Source organism: Fonsecaea pedrosoi (assembly GCF_000835455.1).
Source record: "Fonsecaea pedrosoi CBS 271.37 unplaced genomic scaffold supercont1.5, whole genome shotgun sequence".
NCBI classification, from domain to species: domain Eukaryota; kingdom Fungi; phylum Ascomycota; class Eurotiomycetes; order Chaetothyriales; family Herpotrichiellaceae; genus Fonsecaea; species Fonsecaea pedrosoi.
Genome location: NW_013550611.1, coordinates 410293 through 428352, shown reverse-complemented (window position 1 = coordinate 428352; position 18060 = coordinate 410293). Strand labels below are relative to the sequence as shown.

The window sequence follows — 18060 nt, the reverse complement described above, 5'->3', positions numbered from 1 at the left end:
GACACGGCGGATGCTATGTTTAAGTGGAGAGGCTATCCAGTCTACGCTTGACAAAATCGGTCGTGCTTACATACCCCTTTTGCCATTAATGCTATGAGAGTAGATAGTTTAGGCAGATTGAACGATGCCATTATCCAAATATTCTTCTCCTGAGTTATCTCCATATATGCTCGCCGGCTGTTTGACCTAGGTCTCCTCTCCTACTCACTGTTCTGGCCACTCATGCTCGTTCTGTACCGAGTCGGTAGGTATACGGAGTAGGTGTTTTAGTCGTCCTCGATGGATGACATGTGCTTGTTGCTAGGAGTGGAGAGGAACCACTCGACATGCTGGAGATGATCTACCGCAGCCGAACCCAAAACATGATCGACATTGTGCATAATGCATCATGCGGAAACTGGGGGATGGGGACCGGATCAACAGATCAACAGGGCCGAGTCCTTCCTTACCTCTGCACTTGACCAGCATGGTTGGTATGGTGGATTCGGTCAGGCTGGGGACGATACTAATAATGAAATGCGGACAAGGACGGAGGATTTTTGTGGGAGCTCACCACGCGGGATCGTAGGGGTAGCCACTAGCTGCTCGGGAACGGGCAATGGGTATGGGACGGGAGTGTGTGGAATGGGTAATATGTCGATCATGTCGAATCCTTCCCGTCCGCCTGCCGTCTGCCGTCTGCCGTCGCCTAAGTGGAAGGAGAGGAGACAATTCCCACCTACATCCTAGATAGGTACCTATCTCACACGCTCGTCACCCCTTGGAGCCACGCAAAGACTCTTACGAATATGCCGCCTCTTACTTGCCTATCTTGGTCTTGGGTCCCGGGTCCTGGGTCCTGGGGTACTCTTATAAACCCGGAGTGGAGGAACATCGGGCTAAAGGACTTGTATCTAGGTACAGAAGTCAGACCTTAGCCTTGCAGGTGGATTTGCGGAGCAGGAGATGAGATGGAATCCGAGGGAACAGGGATCGACAAAGTATATTTTATTGGAATCCCTCGATCTGACTTCCCCGGAGCTACCTCTAAGGAATACATGCCGAGTACTCGGGGGCTATACACCCTCTCCACTGCTCACTCGCCTGTCGAGTGCCTGGTTCCTGGTTAACTGTTGTTACTCGGGACTCTTTCCTTTGTCAGGGCGGTGATTTCAGTGCTCAACACGACACAACACCAAAGGAGGTTCTCTCTAAAACCCTTCCATCCCCACAATCGAACGGACACACTGATCCGCTCTCTATTCTTCATTCCATTCTCCCACCCTTCCGGCAATCTGGCTCGCTCCGTACTGTCGAGACCAGGACCCGAGTCCTGCTGACTCGCTGACTCGGGGGGTTCGTCCCCATTTATGCTGCCGATCTGCCGAACGCAGGAGGATCGACCTTATTTCTCGTTTCGCCGGGTCCAGGAGGGCGAGAACCGAGAATCCTGGCTTGAACTGCACTGCCGCCTTGGGCAGCTGGGGTTACAGAAGTGGCAAGTGGGTACGTCTTCTCTGCCATGCCCTGCCCTGCACTGTTCAACTGCTGTTTCACATGGTTCTTGTGGTTTGAAAGCTGGTGTCTGTTCCAACACGCGATTGACGACCCCACCGCGCGAACGGAAACGAAAACTCGGCTCTTTCGAAGGAAGAATGGCAATCATGGAAAAGTGGTCCTCCATCACTGCTCGTAGCTGGGGGAAACTTTTGCTCGGGTTTTCCATTTCCTCAAGGCGTGATCAAGTCAATTCCCCTGGTCATGATTGTTAAGGGATTGCCTGGACGCTGTGAACGCTTGCGTGTGCCTGGTTCAGCAGGGAAGGCAATCCTTTCAAGCGTCCCACGCTGGCTCTGATGCTGGAGAAAACTACCAACCGTGGCTGAAGGTCATCCAGAGGGCATTCCTGCAGACGACGATGCCTGGATATCCTGTTTGCTGACACATCTCACCAAAACCCCTCGACGGTTGGGTTGCTAACTCGTGCATTTTGCCATCTCATGCCTTGCCGTTCGCTGTCGTGGTTTTGGAACGCGTCTCCAGTTTGGGCGGCTTTCTTCGAATGGTGGACTGGGTAGACTGTGAAGGTGAAGTCGTCTCTTTAGGCCTGATCTCCAGTTTCTTGGGTGCCTTTCTTGGCGCATTTCCGTCGGTCTTTTGTTGGGACTGCGAATGAGGCATCCCACTGGGTGGCCCTGGGGGAGCAGCTTGAGGCTTGGGAGGCTTGTCAGGTTTTGTTGATGGTTTCTGTTGCCGAGTTTGATTCGATGCTGTCGCTGGCTGTGCCTTGTTTTCGACCTGGGTCGTGGCAGTTTGCCCTCTGGAAAGCCCTCCGAGTCCTGGAATTGACGGCATTGACGGCATTGACGGCACCGACGACATCGAAGGCAATTTTGGCATGGATGGCATACGCGGGAGGTAGCCGGTCAGGTCCTTGGACCATTGCTGGAAGTCTGCCTGAATGCGGCCTCCGTCATCATTCCGCATCTCCTCCAATTCCTCCTGTGTCGGGGCCTTGGTCTTCTGCGCCTCCATCACCATCTTCTCCAGCGCCTTCTTCTGACTCGATGTAGCTTCCCAGTTTGGGAAATCGCCCACGATACTCCGGACGCCGTGGCTGGCCATCTGGCCCAGATCCCAGAAGGGACCACTGATGGCCCCGTATGCCGAACCAACCCCACCGCCCAGCAACGCACCGGCTGAAGACACCACGCCGCCGACCAAGGCACCAGTCAGTTTTCCCAAAGTCACACCGGGCTGCACGCCGAGTCCAGCACCAGCAGCGAGACCCTGAAACGCACCTGAGCGAGTATATTTGGCGGCCTTGCCGAACGACTCGGCCTCGATCTCCTTGTTGACGGCCTTGGCTAGGATTTCTTCGCGGGCGTTAGGGTCGGCAGCCCCATAGGCCGCTTGACGGAGCTCGTAGGCTTTCTTTGCCGCTTCGAGGGCGAGCTGGGCGCTTACGGACGAGCTTTGTTTCACTTCGTGGTCTGGAATCGCTGGCGCTGGCGCTGGCCCGCTGGCAGGTGTGGAAGGTGCATTGGTGCCTGCGGGGTTTCGAGTGCTTTGGGATTGTTGCTTTTGCTGCGATGACCGTGTCTGCTGCGGCTTGGCTGCCCGCGATGTTGGAGGGGGGAGTTTCTTGGGTGGCATTTTAGTGATGGATGAGTCTGCGATAGACTTTGATGGGTGTGGATGCGTAACTTGTGCAAAGTGATGGGGCACTTCATATTAGGCCAACTGAGGAAGAGGCGCATCTGGCATATGAGGACGTACGTCACTGTTACGTGTGAAGAGCCTCAGGGTCCTTGCCTGTCTGCATGTCACCCAAGCGCCCTCGCACCCTAGCACCCTACAGGGAGGTGATCATCCTTTCTGTGGCGCCGTTTCCGCTAAACAGCCAAAAGTACTTCTAGGTATAACAGAAGAAGCTAAGATGGCCAGCCGTGTAGCTTCCGGCACCGTCAAAACCCTTTGACCTATTACTTCACGAATCACCCTGCGAGATTCCCAAAGAGGCATGATCAATACCGTCACTCTCATACCTACCTCAAGTATGTAGGTATTTGGACGCCCTTGGTCTCACAGGCAGTGAGACAATGCACCTTATGAGATCCAGACAGGCAATGACAGGGCAGGGCACGCAGGGGCACCATTAGGTGAGGTTACAACACGCCTGTGAACTTCTGGCCATTTGTCTTCCGTCGACCGACGGCATATGGCTTGGCCACATCATCGAGGCCTGTTGGACTGAAGGATCCTTTGCCACTGCAGACGAGCTTGCAGCAGCGTTGGACAATGAGCGCATTAGTTCGCCGACTATAACGGAGGACCTGCATCCTTCATCAGGCACCATAATGCTGTTTCAAATTCGGAAATGTGCCACCGATTCATGTCATTCCCATTGAACAGGGATTGTTTTTCTCTACCCGGCTTTACAAACCGCGTTCCTGTGTCCTTTCTCTAGATTATTAGCTATATTGTGGTATTGTGATGAAGCACCCACTCATTATCGATCGCGGTCTCGTAATATCTCGCCGCCGAAACCTTCTCCTCGGGTACATATACCACAAAACCGAACTCACTCACTCCATGTGGGGCGTTTAGAACACGAGCGACCCCTGATGACAAGGGATAAATGCAAGGGATGGATGGATGTCACACACCAGATCCAGACGTCTCGCCAAGCCAGAGATTTTCCCGTCCAAGAGCAACGACATTCCTGGCTGACACCTCAGCACTGGCTTCAATTGCCAAGCAGCATAGTTGGCACATTCCAACACCCCCCCTTTGCCTTTGCCGCTAAAACACCCGCGTCGGTTTGAAGGAGGATGCTCCCCTAAAGTCGTATTTTCTCTTTCAAGTTGTGACCTTTCGACTTATGACCTGTGACAAAAGAGAGTAGAGTATCGAAGACTCTTTTCTCTCTCACAGGATCGCTGTGGTTTGGGATTCTTCTCCGCATGAACCTGCGTCAGTCGCGAAGACGCGCTCATTCGAGTCATCACGAAATCCTCCGAGACTGGTTGGTCTTGTCAAGAATAAGGTCCCACATAGATCAGTCACCACACACAAAAGGCATAACTTCAGCGATGACAGGATCAGACGGCGCGACGATGATAATTCCTCCCATTCACCATCAGCAACCAAGTCGACTTTCGCCAGCACCAGGTAGCAAGTCCCAACACGTACTCGGGGAATTGGCCGGAACGCGATCTGAACCTGAGGCATCCCTTCCTTACACGGGAATGTGTGCTTGCCACAAACGGCAACGAGATCGAGATTGAGAATGGACAGACACGTCCGAAACAAGCAATGCCAGACTCGATACCAGATTCTCGACCGCTCTCGATCATCCTCCAGCCAGCAATCAAAGCCTTTTCCTGGTACATGGCCCTCGGCCTGCTCTTTGGAGTTCTGACCATCAATCCGGCGATATGACAAGGCCTTTCCTCGACGGTGCTTCATGGGATCCTCCTGGCCCGGACCCCTGGAATCATCTATTCCACTCAAGTTGTCGTGGGCAATGCTTTCCCAATTTGTGCGTCGCTTCCTTGAATCCGTAGGGGGTTGATTGTGGTCCAGCAGAAAGTAACACATCTGGCGAAAACCAGCTATCGCCTGTATCTGGACATTGTTTGAGACCGTGATGTATCATGGCTTACAGTCACTCACCATCTACATCGAGGCTTTGCGAAGGAGCAGCCTCGGCAGGCCGGTCACCCTGTGCACTAAACCGATATTCCGGGCTTCATATCTGTCCAGTGACCACAACTGCCCAGGCTCATAATCGAGGGCAGATCCGAATCATGAGCCCCACCATCGATTATTCCCTCTCACGCCCCCAGTTTCATAGGCCGACTCTTCCTCCTCAAATTTCAGTCTCTCCACTACCTGACGGGCACGGAAACTCTTCACAAACTTCCAAGCCTCCGCGTCGGCCAGATTCCACGCCTCTGCCACGCCTCGGATCTTGAGCACAGCCTCGTCCTTGCTATTGACGGTTTTCCTTGCCTTCCGTAAAAGGTCGACCTCGATTGCCGCCTGCTCTTCTGTAGGTGGGTTGGGGTCAGACGCCTTTTTACGCTCGGTGGGAAGACCAGACGGAAATTTGGCCCAACGCTCAGGTCCGGGTACTGGAGGCAAAGATTCCCCATGAGACACGGTCGTCCTTGGGATGGGAAAGCCAAAGTGCCAGTCGAGATCTGTGAGCCAATCCTCTGGAAACGGAGAAACTTCCTCCTTCGCTGGACGGGCTTCATTGGTCGGTGACTTTGGGGGAGGGGGTGGTGGATTGAAAGACGCAGGGAAATGTTCAGTGGTAAACCACAAGGAGCGCTGTTCGCCATATTCTGATGCCACCGCATCCTTCAAGGCTACTACCCTGCTTGGGCCTCCGCGGGCGTCTCCCAATAGATCGCGCGTAACTGCGGTTATCCAAGGATCTCGTTCAGTGTGCCGCCTGATATGAGCAACCGATATGGCATCAGATTGATTCATCAGTGTGATCATTGTATAAGGGTGAGGCACAACGGCAATCGTGAACAGAGAAGACGTATTCCGAAAGGAAGGAGCCGTCGTGATTCTCAATTTCGAGCCAGTACAGGGGGAGCATTTTGGCCGGTTCGGTGGACAAGATGATTGCAAGATCGAACTGGGACATTCCGCAAGAAGCCGAGCCAGATCCTTAGACGGTTGAACAAGCGTGAAGGTGTGGGCCGCAAGAGGCTGCAGGACGGCAATGCCAGCACTGAATGTATTTTGCCACACGACTTGAAGATGTGCGATCATGAGTTGGTTTAGCGAACGTCGGCCTTTGTTCACATCTTTGGCCATCAATTCTGCCAGAATAGGGTATTTGGAAGCCACTGTCTTGGGATCATAATGCGCGATGGAAGTGGGCTGCTCAACTTTGAAACGCTCTGCGTCAATGCCATCCGCAATGGTTTTGAAAGAGCTCAGTTTGACGTTGTCGAGTGCGGATTTGATGGCATCATTTATTTGGGTCTTTTCTCCGGCAAAAAGACCAGACCCCAAGCCTTTAAATTTGGTCAGCTCAGGATACTGACCACGGCGGAGGTGAGACAGAAGAGCATCATCAGCAGGGCCCATGGGCAAGCAGTACCAGCTGGCAAGCATGCCAGTCCCCATATGAGCCCATGCCAACCACTGTCGGAATTCTTGCTCCAGCGAAGCAGGCATGCCCTTTGCGTGGAGTGTCTGATAGAGCGGATGGCTCATGGCCTCCGCATCAGTGAGAATCACCGGTCGAAACCCGTGTGCCCACCAAGCCCGCCGCCACGTCAATAGAAAGTCTTTATCGATGCTCTTTGTATCTTCATCTCTTTCGATCGAAGTGTCGTAGAATGTGTAGATTGGCGGCCGTTCAGCCAGTGGAGGTAAGACGACCCGATCTTCGTCGAGCGTCACAGAGGACGAGAAGGGATTGAGCCATTTCCAGTCGCTGTACCAGGAGCTGTCACCATGCGTGCTATTCTTCTGTTCAGGAGGTTTGTGTGCGGAACTCTGGAATGACCAGCGGAGGTTCGGGACTGTGAATTTGGGCATTACATCTCGGAGGACTTCTGGATACGGGATTGCGTCAATTACGGTGGCGGTGGAGGGATTCGACGTCGAAGAGAATATTATGAGGCCACAGACGAAGACTGCCGCGATAACAATATACCGGGTGAAATGGCGTGGGGGCATTGTGCTGAAGGACGAAGCGAGTGACTGACTAAACGGGGAAGAAGAAAAGAACAAGAGAAAAGTGCTTGAACGCGTCAAAGGGAATCTATTGAAAGAGCAGAAACATGTTGTGCGGATTGAAGTGTTACAGGAGCGAGCGACCTGCGGGCAGAGAGATTGATGCTATCGTTGGTGATTGCGCCACTCGCGCCATTTGAAATTGTGACAGGTCGCTAGAGTCTGGGGAAGCAAGGCTGACGCAAGGCTGGCCAATCGGAGCACATCACAAAAATGCCAAGTCCGATATCGAACCCCCAGGGCCTCGTGCATCCTGGCCTGCGCTTGAATTCACTACGGCGGAATATTTTCTCAGGCAGCGCAATGATAATTTTTCCTTTTTCCTCCCTCTGTACAAGAGTCTGGGTGACTCACTCGAGGCTCATTTGTTTCTGCATACGCTCTCAGCCATGGCTACAACAGCTGCACACGAAGAGCGCCTGGCTTGGTGGACCCAACTTCTGCAGGATCAAACAATTTCGCCGTTGACCAGAGACTACCCTGAAGTTACCACAGAGAATGTACACAAACGGCCCATCGAGGCGGCCGAGTCGCTTGTTGCTCCAATAACCACCAGAGATGCCTTGAAAACACTGTCTAGCCTCGCATCATTCACCACCGTCATTCAGACATCTCTCATTGTTCTGGTGAGCAGGCTAACTGGTGATGAGGATATCAGCATCGGCACTAATGCGAAAACTAACGGCCCTCCATTTGTCCTCAAAACAGCTGTCGCTGCCTCGGAGCCGTTCTCGCAGCTGCTCAAAAAGGTACTAGAACTATCGGCTCAGGCGGCAGAGAAGATTGTGCCTCTTGCAGATCTCCAGACAAGCTTAAAGAGACCGGTTCTGTTTCGATTTGCTTGTTTCGACAGCAATGACGATGGTGCCAGTCTACCCGGTAGTGCTGAAACGACCGACTTTCTGCTATCATATTCTTGCTCCGCTGAAGGCGATCTCCGGCTGACGGCGCGGTACAACCAGCGTCTTGTCTCGAGTGCAAGGGTAGCTGGAATCCTGGCTCAAATCACGCAGCTGCTGGAAAATGCAGCGCGCGATGTGAATGCTCCTGTGGGTGGTATCGTGTTCGCCACCCCTCAAGAGCAAGCTCTCATACCCAACCCAACCAGCGATTTGGAGTGGTCGTCTTTCCGTGGCGCTATCCACGATATCTTTGCTGCAAATGCGGAAGCCCATCCTGAACGAACATGTGTGGTAGAAACAAAATCTGAGGATGGGCCAGAAAGAACATTCACTTATCAGCAAATACACGAGTCTTCCAATATTCTGGCACATCACCTGGTCAAGTCTGGTCTGGAGAGGGGTGATGTTGTCATGATATACTCTTATCGGGGAGTTGACCTAGTAGTCGCCATTATGGGTATTTTGAAGGCAGGGGGCACGTTTTCAGTACTGGATCCTGCCTACCCACCTGATAGACAAAACATCTATCTGGACGTGTCCAGACCACGGGCACTTGTCATCATCGATAAGGCCACTCAAGATGCTGGTGAACTCTCGGAGAAGGTACGGGGTTTCATAACTGACAATCTGGACCTCAAGACAGAGGTTCCGGCTTTACGCCTACAAGATGACGGCTTTCTTCAAGGTGGCGAAGTTGCTGGAAAGGATATTTTTGAGTCTGTCCGGGAACTTAAAGCCAAAGGTCCTGGGGTTGTGGTTGGGCCTGACTCGATTCCCACCCTCTCTTTCACGTCTGGTTCTGAAGGTAAACCGAAAGGTGTCAGAGGTCGCCACTACTCATTGGCATTTTATTTCGACTGGATGGCGATGACGTTCAACTTGTCTGAGAAAGACAAATTCACCATGCTCAGCGGCATCGCGCACGATCCCATTCAAAGAGACATTTTTACACCGCTGTTCCTGGGGGCGCAGCTGCTTGTGCCATCAAAGAATGATATCCAAAACGAGCTACTGGCAGAGTGGATGAAAGAATATGGCGCGACAGTGACACATCTGACACCAGCCATGGGTCAAATTCTGGTCGGGGGTGCAACTGCAAAGTTTGACACTCTTCATCATGCCTTTTTCGTGGGCGATATCTTGATCAAGAGGGACTGTAGATCCCTACAGAATCTGGCGCCCAACGTTCGGATCGTCAACATGTGGGGAACGACAGAGACTTCCAGGGCTGTGAGTTACTACGAGATACCGTCGTGGAATGAAAACGACGCCTTCCTCGATGGTATGAAGGACGTCATCCCGGTCGGCAGAGGTATGTATAACGTCCAGATGCTTGTGATAAACCGCTTCGACCCGATCAAATTGTGTGCCGTTGGCGAGATCGGAGAAATCTACATCAGGGCAAGTGGACTTGCAGAAGGCTATTTGGGAACTCCCGAGCTTACGGCTAAGAAATTCGTCAACAACTGGTTCCCAGGCCATGAAAAAGGCCTCGAGTCAGATAAAGCAAGGTTTGAACAAAAATATAAGAACGAGCCTTGGGCGAAGTATTACCTGGGACCCCGTGATCGCCTCTATCGCAGCGGAGATCTCGGACGCTACACACCGACAGGAGATGTGGAATGCTCTGGCAGGGCTGACGATCAAGTAAAGATCAGAGGCTTCCGGATCGAACTTGGAGAAATCGACACTCACCTCTCTCGACATCCGCTGGTGCGCGAAAATGTGACTCTCGTGCGAAGAGACAAGTTCGAGGAGCAGACTCTGGTCAGCTACATTGTGCCCCAAATGAAAGCGTGGGCACAATTCCTTGCCGAAAAGGGCAAAGAGGATATCCCGGACGACGGAACTCTGATTGGGAGAGTCGAGCGGTTTCAACTACTTCAGATTGAAGTGCAAGAGTATCTGCGAACCAAGCTACCTGCGTATGCAGTACCTTCTGTCATAGTGCCGATGAAAGCTATGCCTTTAAATCCCAATGGCAAGGTCGACAGGCCCAAGCTGCCTTTCCCGGATGCAGGAATACTCTCAGCACGGACGCGGCGGAAGTCTTCTATGTTGCAACAACTCACGGAAGGCGAACTAGCCCTTGCACACATCTGGGCCAAACTTGTCCCAGGATTGATTCCGCGAACCATCAGTCCAACCGACTCGTTCTTTGCGATTGGTGGTGAGAGTATGAAAGCCCAACAGCTCGCTTATCAGGTCAGAAGAACACTTGGAGTCAATCTCCCGATCAGTAGGATCTATAATCGACACACGCTGAAGGAGATGGCTGCTGTCATTGATCACTTGCGAGCGGCTGATTCTCTGGGTGGTGGAGAGGCAGGTGAGGTTGAAAGTGCCGCAGATGGCACTCAATCCAACGGAGTCAAGGCTGAAGATCAATACGGTGATGATGCCCCCATCATGGCCAAGACGCTGCCTACCTCGTTCCCTTCTGCTTCTTCCAACGTGCCTTCGGCGCCAGTGGTGTTCCTTACTGGGGCAACAGGCTTCTTAGGATCGTTCGTATTGAAAGATCTTTTGGACCGCAAAAACCCTCAAGTTAACAAAATCTTTGTTCTGGTCAGAGCCAAAGACGAAGCAGCGGCACTTTCCCGCATTAAAACAACATGTCAGGCTTATGGTGTCTGGGATGACTCATGGGAATCTCGAATCGAGTGTGTCACAGGCGAACTAGGGCCGCCGCAACTTGGCATTTCCGACACAAGATGGAAGCAAATTGTTGACGAAGTTGACGTTGTCATCCATAATGGCGCCCAAGTTCATTGGATCAATACATACGAGATGCTCAAGCCAGCCAACGTTCTCGGCACTATTGAAACCATGAAGATCTGCGCCCAAGGTAAACCCAAATTCTTTGCGTTCGTGTCCTCAACCAGCGTGCTCGACCACGAACACTTTGTCTTCGAATCAGAGCGCATCGTCGCTGCCGGTGGAGAAGGTATCAGTGAAGACGATGACTTGATGGGCAGCCGAAAAGGATTAGGCACCGGCTATGGCCAGAGCAAATGGGTAGCGGAATATCTTTGTCGCGAAGCTGGTCGACGAGGCCTCCGTGGCTGCATCGTTAGGCCCGGTTATGTGCTTGGCTCTTCTAAGACCGGCGTCACAAATACGGACGACTTTTTGATTCGGATGCTCAAGGGCTGTATACAGCTCGGCACGCGGCCTAATATTAACAACACGGTGAACATGGTTCCGGTGGACCATGTCGCTCGCACGGTGGTGGCATGTGCTTTCCATCCTCCGTCTTCTCAAGGAGTCAGTGTGGCTCAGATTACAGGGCACCCGAGACTGCGGTTCAACCAATATCTCGCGGCTCTTCAAACCTATGGATACAAGGCGGACCTAACCGATTACGTCCCTTGGGCATCTTCGCTTGAGCACTACGTCAGCGCACACGCCGATTTTGCTTTAATGCCACTCTTTACGTTTGTCGCGAACGATCTCCCCTCGAATACACGCGCCCCAGAACTCGATGACAGCAACGCCGAGAAGGCACTTTACGCCGACGAGAAATGGACTCGAGAAGACGTCAGTGCGGGAAGTGGTGTCACAAAGCGTGAGATCGGGCTGTATCTGGCTTATTTGGTTCAGATCGGATTTCTCCCACCTCCAAATGCTGGGAGAGACCAGGATGGTGTTAAGAGTTTGCCAGAGGTGACGGTATCGGATATACAGCGCAAGGCATTGTCAAGCGTTGGGGGGCGAGGCGGTCTGGCTTGAGCTGGGATTCGACATTGATGCTATTGATACGGCTATAGAATTGGTTAGAGGCCGCAAAAGTCTGGAGCGCAGAAATCCCAATCAACATTGTCACATATCAAATTCGAACACAATCGTTAGCATGACCGACGGTCGTTGGCATATTTTCCTTTGTCCTCCCGACCCTTTCCTCATTCTACCCTTCTCGTGCTTCCACAGGAACATGCACATCATCCCGAGGCAAGCCAAGGCTCCCACCCTCCGAGCGAATGTGACTGCGCGTTCTAAGAGAGTTTCCGTCTAGCTCAGGAGAAAGCTTCTCTCATTAAGTGGGCATCCCGAGGGCCGAGGACGGCAAATGGATCATCACTTTCAAAAGTCACTACACATGACCTCGTCCACGCGCAGATATCGTCTCCATCGTATCATTTTCTGGGGACTGAGTGTGGAGGCAGACGTCCACATATGATACGTATCCACAAAGTCCCCAAACCGATAATGGAGTCAACAGTCCTCAAAGACACCCCATGCAATGCTTCTCAGGTATATTCTCTTATTTCCATGCTTGTTTTGCAGGCCTATGGCTTGTTCAAGGCTCAAACTATTGGTTCTCCTGTAGAGCTACACCTCCTACTTTTTTATATCTGCTCAATGTTCCTGCCGAGGCTCAGGCCTTGGTAAAGAATTACTGAGGTTGAATCCGGCGGGGATAAAAGACCGCTGATACGGCTATCTACCGAGTACGGCAACCTGCCGAGTACTACGAGGTACGGATCATTGGCATTGCTTGTTTTGTCAACCCCGAGGATGTACACGGTTAAGACGTTCGTGCTCCATCTCTTTTCCCCCCAAAGAGGGCTTCCGAGTCCGGGGGGGTCTTTTGGAGAGAGTGGTGTTATATTTCTGGTGTGTGCGCGGCACTCTTCTACCGTTGTAAGACAATTTTGGCCCGTCTTTTCCTGGAAGCAAAGATGTCTGTCGAAACGCTTTCCGTGTCTCAACCCGCGGAGTCGATCCTTGGCAAGTCCACCAATCTCACAGTCCAAGAGGTCGAGGACGACTTGGGGTTCGATCCAGATGCCCTCAAGGCAAAATACCTCGCCGAACGGGAAAAACGTATCCGTGCCAACCCCAATGGAGTGGACCAGTATCGTGCAATTGAAGGCTCGCTGTCGCACTACCTCAGTGATCCATGGGCTGGCCAGGACGACAAGCGGGAGCCCTTGGACATCACCACTGAAGTGGTCATCATCGGCGCTGGTTACGGCGGAGAATTGATGGCCCACAGTCTTCAGGAGAATGGCATCCAAGATTTCAAGATTATTGAGAAAGGCGCAGACTTTGGGGGAGTCTGGTAAGCCCCCATATCACTACCACTGCTGCTGCTATTCCTACTACTGCTATATTACGACTGTTTGCAGTTTCTCTGACCTTATGCATCTTCTAGGTATTGGAACCGATATCCCGGAGCACAATGCGACATTGAGTCCTATGTCTACATGCCCATGCTGGAGGAGATCGGATACGTCCCCTCGGAGAAGTATGCGCGTGGGCCCGAACTTCTGTCGCATGCACAGAGACTGGCCAAAGAACTGGGACTGTACGAAAAGGCCATTTTCAAGACCGAAATCCTGAGCATCCACTGGCACGAGGAGACTGCGACCTACTCGATCAAGACGAATCACAACGACAATATCCATGCGCGCTTCGTTGTCGGCGTTGCTGGGTCACTACATCGACCGAAACTCCCAGGCTTTCCAGGTATTGAGACCTTTAAAGGCCACAGCTTCCACTCCAGTCGCTGGGACTACAAGTATACTGGCGGCGATGCTGTCGGAGGGGGACTAGTCAATCTCACGGATAAAAAGGTTGCGATTGTCGGCACCGGGGCCACTGCCGTCCAGATCGTGCCAAACATTGCGCCCTGGTGCAAGCAGCTCTACGTTTTTCAACGGACGCCCTCGTCCATCGATGTCCGGAACAACCGACTTACTGATCCCGACTGGGCGAAGAAGCTCGGACGAGGATGGCAGAAGGAGCGGATGGACAACTTCAACACCATCGTGTGCGGCGGGCACCAAGATGTCGATCTGGTCGACGACGGTTGGACGGATATCATTCGCAATCTATACCCATCTCGAGCAGCAGCGGGGAGTATGGGGAAAGAGGAGATGGCGAAACGCCGCCAGATCCTCGACTTCCAGAAGATGGAGCAGATTCGCAAGCGTGTCAACGCCATAGTTCACGACCCTGCCACGGCGGAGAGCTTGAAACCGTACTACAACCAATTCTGCAAACGACCGTGCTTCCACGACGAATACCTCGCGGCCTTCAACCGGCCCAACGTCCAATTAGTCGACACCAAAGGCCAAGGGATAGAACGGCTGACGGAGAAAGGCGTGGTGGCCAACGGGGAGGAGTTTGAGGTCGACTGCCTAATTTACGCGACAGGCTTTGAGCGCGCCACCAGCTGGAGCCACCGTGCCGGCATGGAGGTGTACGGGCGCGACGGCAAGGTCCTGGGCGAGAAGTTCTCGGACGGGCCCAGCACCTTTCAAGGCTGGGTGAGCCGGGACTTTCCCAATTTCTTCATGGTCACGACGCTCCAGGCGTTCGTGACGGCGAACCTGCTGCACACGACCACGCTCCAGGCCGAGCATCTCGCCTACGTGATCGCCGAGTGCAAGAAGCGCAATATCCGCTCCGTCGAGCCCTCGCAGGAGGCCGAGGACGCGTGGGTCGAGACCATCGTCGAGTCCGGCATCAACTCGAGGGCTTTCCACATGGAGTGCACGCCGGGCTACTACAACAACGAGGGCCAAATCACGCGCAAGCTGGCCAAGAACTCGTGGTACGGCGGCAGCGCGCTGTGGGTCATCAACATGATGAAGGAGTGGCGCGAGGCTGGCAAGCTCGAGGGTCTCGAACCCACCTTTTGGCCCGAATCTAATGGTGCCTAGACTTGTTCGGTGCTTGGACCTTTTTTTTTTGGTGCCTTCTTTGTTCTTGATGTCTTGTGTTGATAATCTTCTGAGATTGAATAGATGCCTTTGATCAATGACGAAATGATGTGCCGATTTGAAGTCATGAACGTGGTGTATCCCGGTTGAGCCTTTGGAAATGAAAACAGATCTGTTTATTTCATCACACTCGCTATTTGTATGCTTCATCATCAAACCACCGATTCGGTCGAACCAGAATGGGCGGAACTGCTGTGGTACAGATACAGAACAATCAGTAGAACCTGACATTCAACTTCTCCATGGCCTCTCCCAACCCACCGCCACAGATGAAGGCGGCCTTGTCGTCGCTAAACTCGGGCCTCTGCCGGTAATGGATGTTCTCGCCGCTGCATTCCGCGGCCTGCCCGGTCAAGCTGTCGTCGTCGATGAAATTCATAACCGCCTTGACGATCGTCGAGGCCGGCGTGATGTATTCCTCCGGGCAGGTGAAGGAGTAGATCTTTGTCAGGGCCGTGTGGACGAGGCCTGCCAGCATGCGTGAGTGAGGTATTCCATATCGGCAAGGCTTTGTTTTTGGTAGGTACGACATGGACTGGGAGAAGTTACGGACCTGGACAGATGCAATTCACGGTGATGGGTTCGCCGAGTTCTTTGAGTCGGACGCCCAAGGATCTCGTCAATCCGACGACCTGCCAAAAAAGCGTAAGTCTCATTCTCATTCTCATCCTGATCCTCAACACTCTTCGAAGAAGAATAACACGAAAAGAAACCTAAAGACCTTACCCCAGACTTCGCCGCCGAGTACAGCGGGACAGTGCCCCCAGTGTAAATCCCCGCCATGCTGGACGTGAAGATGATCTTGCCGGCCTTGTCGGGGTTCTTGCGGAAGTAGTGGAAGCCCAGGTACGCGCAGTAGATGGGGCCGTAGAGGTCGATGTCGATGACGGCCGTGTTGGGTTTGGGGGGGTTGCCGTCTTCGCGGTCTTGCTGGTGCGCGTAGAAGTTGATCCGGTCGCCGATGCCCTACACAGGCCCGCTTGATCATTAGAATCTCTTCACAACGCGAACTCTCTTTGTAGATGAGGGAGTGGAGAGAAGGTAGAGGTAGGTAGGTATTACAGCATTCCCAAACACCACGTCCAGGCGCTTCCATTCCTTCCAGGTCCGAGCAAACGCGGCCGCGAGCTCCTCGTAGTCGGCCACGTTGGCCTTGATGAAGAGGGCCTGGGGCCCGCATTGTTTCGCGACAGTTTGTCCCGTCTCCGCGTTGTAGTCGACGATAGCTACGTTCCAGCCCTGTGTCAAGAGATGCTGCACCACGGCGAGACCCATGCCCGAGGCGCCTCCGGTGACGAGACATACAGGGGCACTGCTCCGGGCGTCTCCATTGAGAGTGCTCATCGTTACTGGCGACCACAAGCAGTATATTATGTGCAATAAGATATCTGGAGAAGGAGAAGGGTAAGAAGATGATGCTTGGGGAGACTGGAAATACTGGATGTCTTCCTCAAACTTTTCGTCGCCTCTCTCGTCAATCCCAGGGGTATAAAGCCAACAAAGGATACCAGACGCGTTTACGTGATCACACGGACGAGCCAACACCACCAACCGAGGGTCTTTGGCGAAAAGAAGAGGTTAACCGGTGTGACCGACCGGCCGGTTACCCAACGCGGGGTAGAAACCGGGTTGCACGTTGAGACAACTTTGCCAGACGACGCGGCACGTGCAAGATAGCCATGTCGATGGGCATGATGCGGTCGTGGTCAGCTCTCTTGCCAAGGCGAGGTAGTTCGTAGGCCAGCATTATGGGTCGACGTTGAGTCGCAGATGGTAGTTGATAGATTGTGGGTACTCACCCCCCCCCCCCCCTCCGCCTCCTTTCCCACTATCCCTCTTTCGAATATGCATATGTTTGACTATTTCACGTCCAAGGAGCTCATAATATTATCCCACTACAATCACTTAACCAAGTCTCTCGTACCACAGAACTTTTAACCCGGAAATGCTTTTCAGCTCAGGGCCAAAGACGTTTCCCATCCTTCATTCAACTTCGCTCCGTGCAACCTTACGCTTCTTGAGCGCCTTCTCCGCGTCACTGCCGTAGCTATCCCTCTTTTCGGACAATCTCCCAGCGCTGATCTTGACGACGGCATCAATATCCACTTTTTCTGGATCGTGGCACACGGCTAATTTCTTGCGGATCCGCGTCAGCTCTTTCCGCTGCGCCGATGAGTCTTCCTGCGAGCAATGATAGGAACCAAGCAGCTTCGCACATGCTGAAATCGTGCTCCAGACTCTGTGTTTGAACGTCGCCGCCGCCGTTACATCGTCAAAGGGCAGATCGTTGAGTTTCTGTTCGAGATATGCTTGCGTGAGCTCACCATCAGCCACCATCATGGCGCCAAGCCAGATCTGGCTGGGCGTGTAGAGGAAATATGCGTCCGTCATCTGGGTTGCTCTGGTGAGGAGTCCCTTTGCCAAATCGGCAGCAGAATCGACTCTTTTCGATGTGAACTTCGTCGCTTTCGGACTATTGCTGTCGGGCCGACCCCCCTGTACCATGGCCATCATCTCAGCATGGCCACCCATAAGACCTTTCAGAGGGTGGCGCACGTCGAGTGTGAATCGGAGACCCTGCAGAAGAAGGAATTCAGGCGCCTTGACATCTTCTTCGGTCACGTTGTCGAGTTCCGAAACGAAGTTGGAAAGAGACATGTAAAAGTGATCTGCCTTTGTGGCTAGATATAGAGCGCAGACCATGATCGGTTTGGGGTGATATATCATGGGTGAATGTGTGAGGTAGAAGCGGCGGAGGTATTGAATCGCGGTAGCCTAGGGCATTGATAAGTAGTGTAAGTATATCTCGTAACGGTAACATCGTCAGAGGGCATGAAAAGGAAACCGTGTGTACCACAACACTGGAAGGGATTCTCGGGTTCATAGCCTCTCCCATATCGATAATCTTGGTACAAGCCCATTCCACAATCTTCACCTCCTCCTGCGCGGTGAGCGTCGGGACACCAGGAGCGGGATCAACAGATGTATTCTCGTTGTTCTCACTCGAGCCTGATGTTGGAACCCCCGTCTTTCGAATTGCCGCCCTGACACGCTCCGATGCCCGCCGATTCGTCCTCTGGCGGATTTGCGCGAGCTTTTCGTCGGGGTATGACCAATATCGATACTGGGAAGACGCCCTGTACTCGTCGTCTTCGATCATATTCAAGCGGGCCAAAGTC

The 18060-nt window shown here is 53.0% G+C and overlaps 6 protein-coding genes across 6 annotated transcripts; 2 read left to right on the top strand and 4 right to left on the bottom strand.

The window, feature by feature from the left end:
* Positions 1-1977: 1977 nt before the first annotated feature.
* Z517_07623 (uncharacterized protein) lies at positions 1978-3135 on the bottom strand (the record flags this gene model as incomplete). Its single annotated transcript, XM_013426144.1, has 1 exon — positions 1978-3135. The coding sequence occupies one exon, from the start codon at positions 3133-3135 to the stop codon at positions 1978-1980; it is 1158 nt and encodes a 385-aa protein (XP_013281598.1).
* A 2154-nt stretch (positions 3136-5289) lies between these two features.
* Positions 5290-7191, bottom strand: Z517_07622 (uncharacterized protein; the record flags this gene model as incomplete). The annotated part of the gene is made up of 1 exon (XM_013426143.1): positions 5290-7191. The coding sequence occupies one exon, from the start codon at positions 7189-7191 to the stop codon at positions 5290-5292; it is 1902 nt and encodes a 633-aa protein (XP_013281597.1).
* A 446-nt stretch (positions 7192-7637) lies between these two features.
* Positions 7638-11882, top strand: Z517_07621 (L-aminoadipate-semialdehyde dehydrogenase; the record flags this gene model as incomplete). Its single annotated transcript, XM_013426142.1, has 1 exon — positions 7638-11882. One exon carries the CDS (start codon positions 7638-7640, stop codon positions 11880-11882), a length of 4245 nt encoding a protein of 1414 aa, XP_013281596.1.
* Positions 11883-12832: 950 nt separating this feature from the next.
* Positions 12833-14821, top strand: Z517_07620 (uncharacterized protein; the record flags this gene model as incomplete). Its single annotated transcript, XM_013426141.1, has 2 exons — positions 12833-13215; positions 13309-14821. 2 exons carry the CDS (start codon positions 12833-12835, stop codon positions 14819-14821), a joined length of 1896 nt encoding a protein of 631 aa, XP_013281595.1.
* A 274-nt stretch (positions 14822-15095) lies between these two features.
* Z517_07619 (uncharacterized protein) lies at positions 15096-16225 on the bottom strand (the record flags this gene model as incomplete). Its single annotated transcript, XM_013426140.1, has 4 exons — positions 15096-15349; positions 15435-15513; positions 15608-15847; positions 15944-16225. 4 exons carry the CDS (start codon positions 16223-16225, stop codon positions 15096-15098), a joined length of 855 nt encoding a protein of 284 aa, XP_013281594.1.
* A 639-nt stretch (positions 16226-16864) lies between these two features.
* Z517_07618 (uncharacterized protein) lies at positions 16865-18041 on the bottom strand (the record flags this gene model as incomplete). Its single annotated transcript, XM_013426139.1, has 2 exons — positions 16865-17656; positions 17736-18041. The coding sequence occupies 2 exons, from the start codon at positions 18039-18041 to the stop codon at positions 16865-16867; spliced, it is 1098 nt and encodes a 365-aa protein (XP_013281593.1).
* Between the last annotated feature and the right edge of the window lie 19 nt (positions 18042-18060).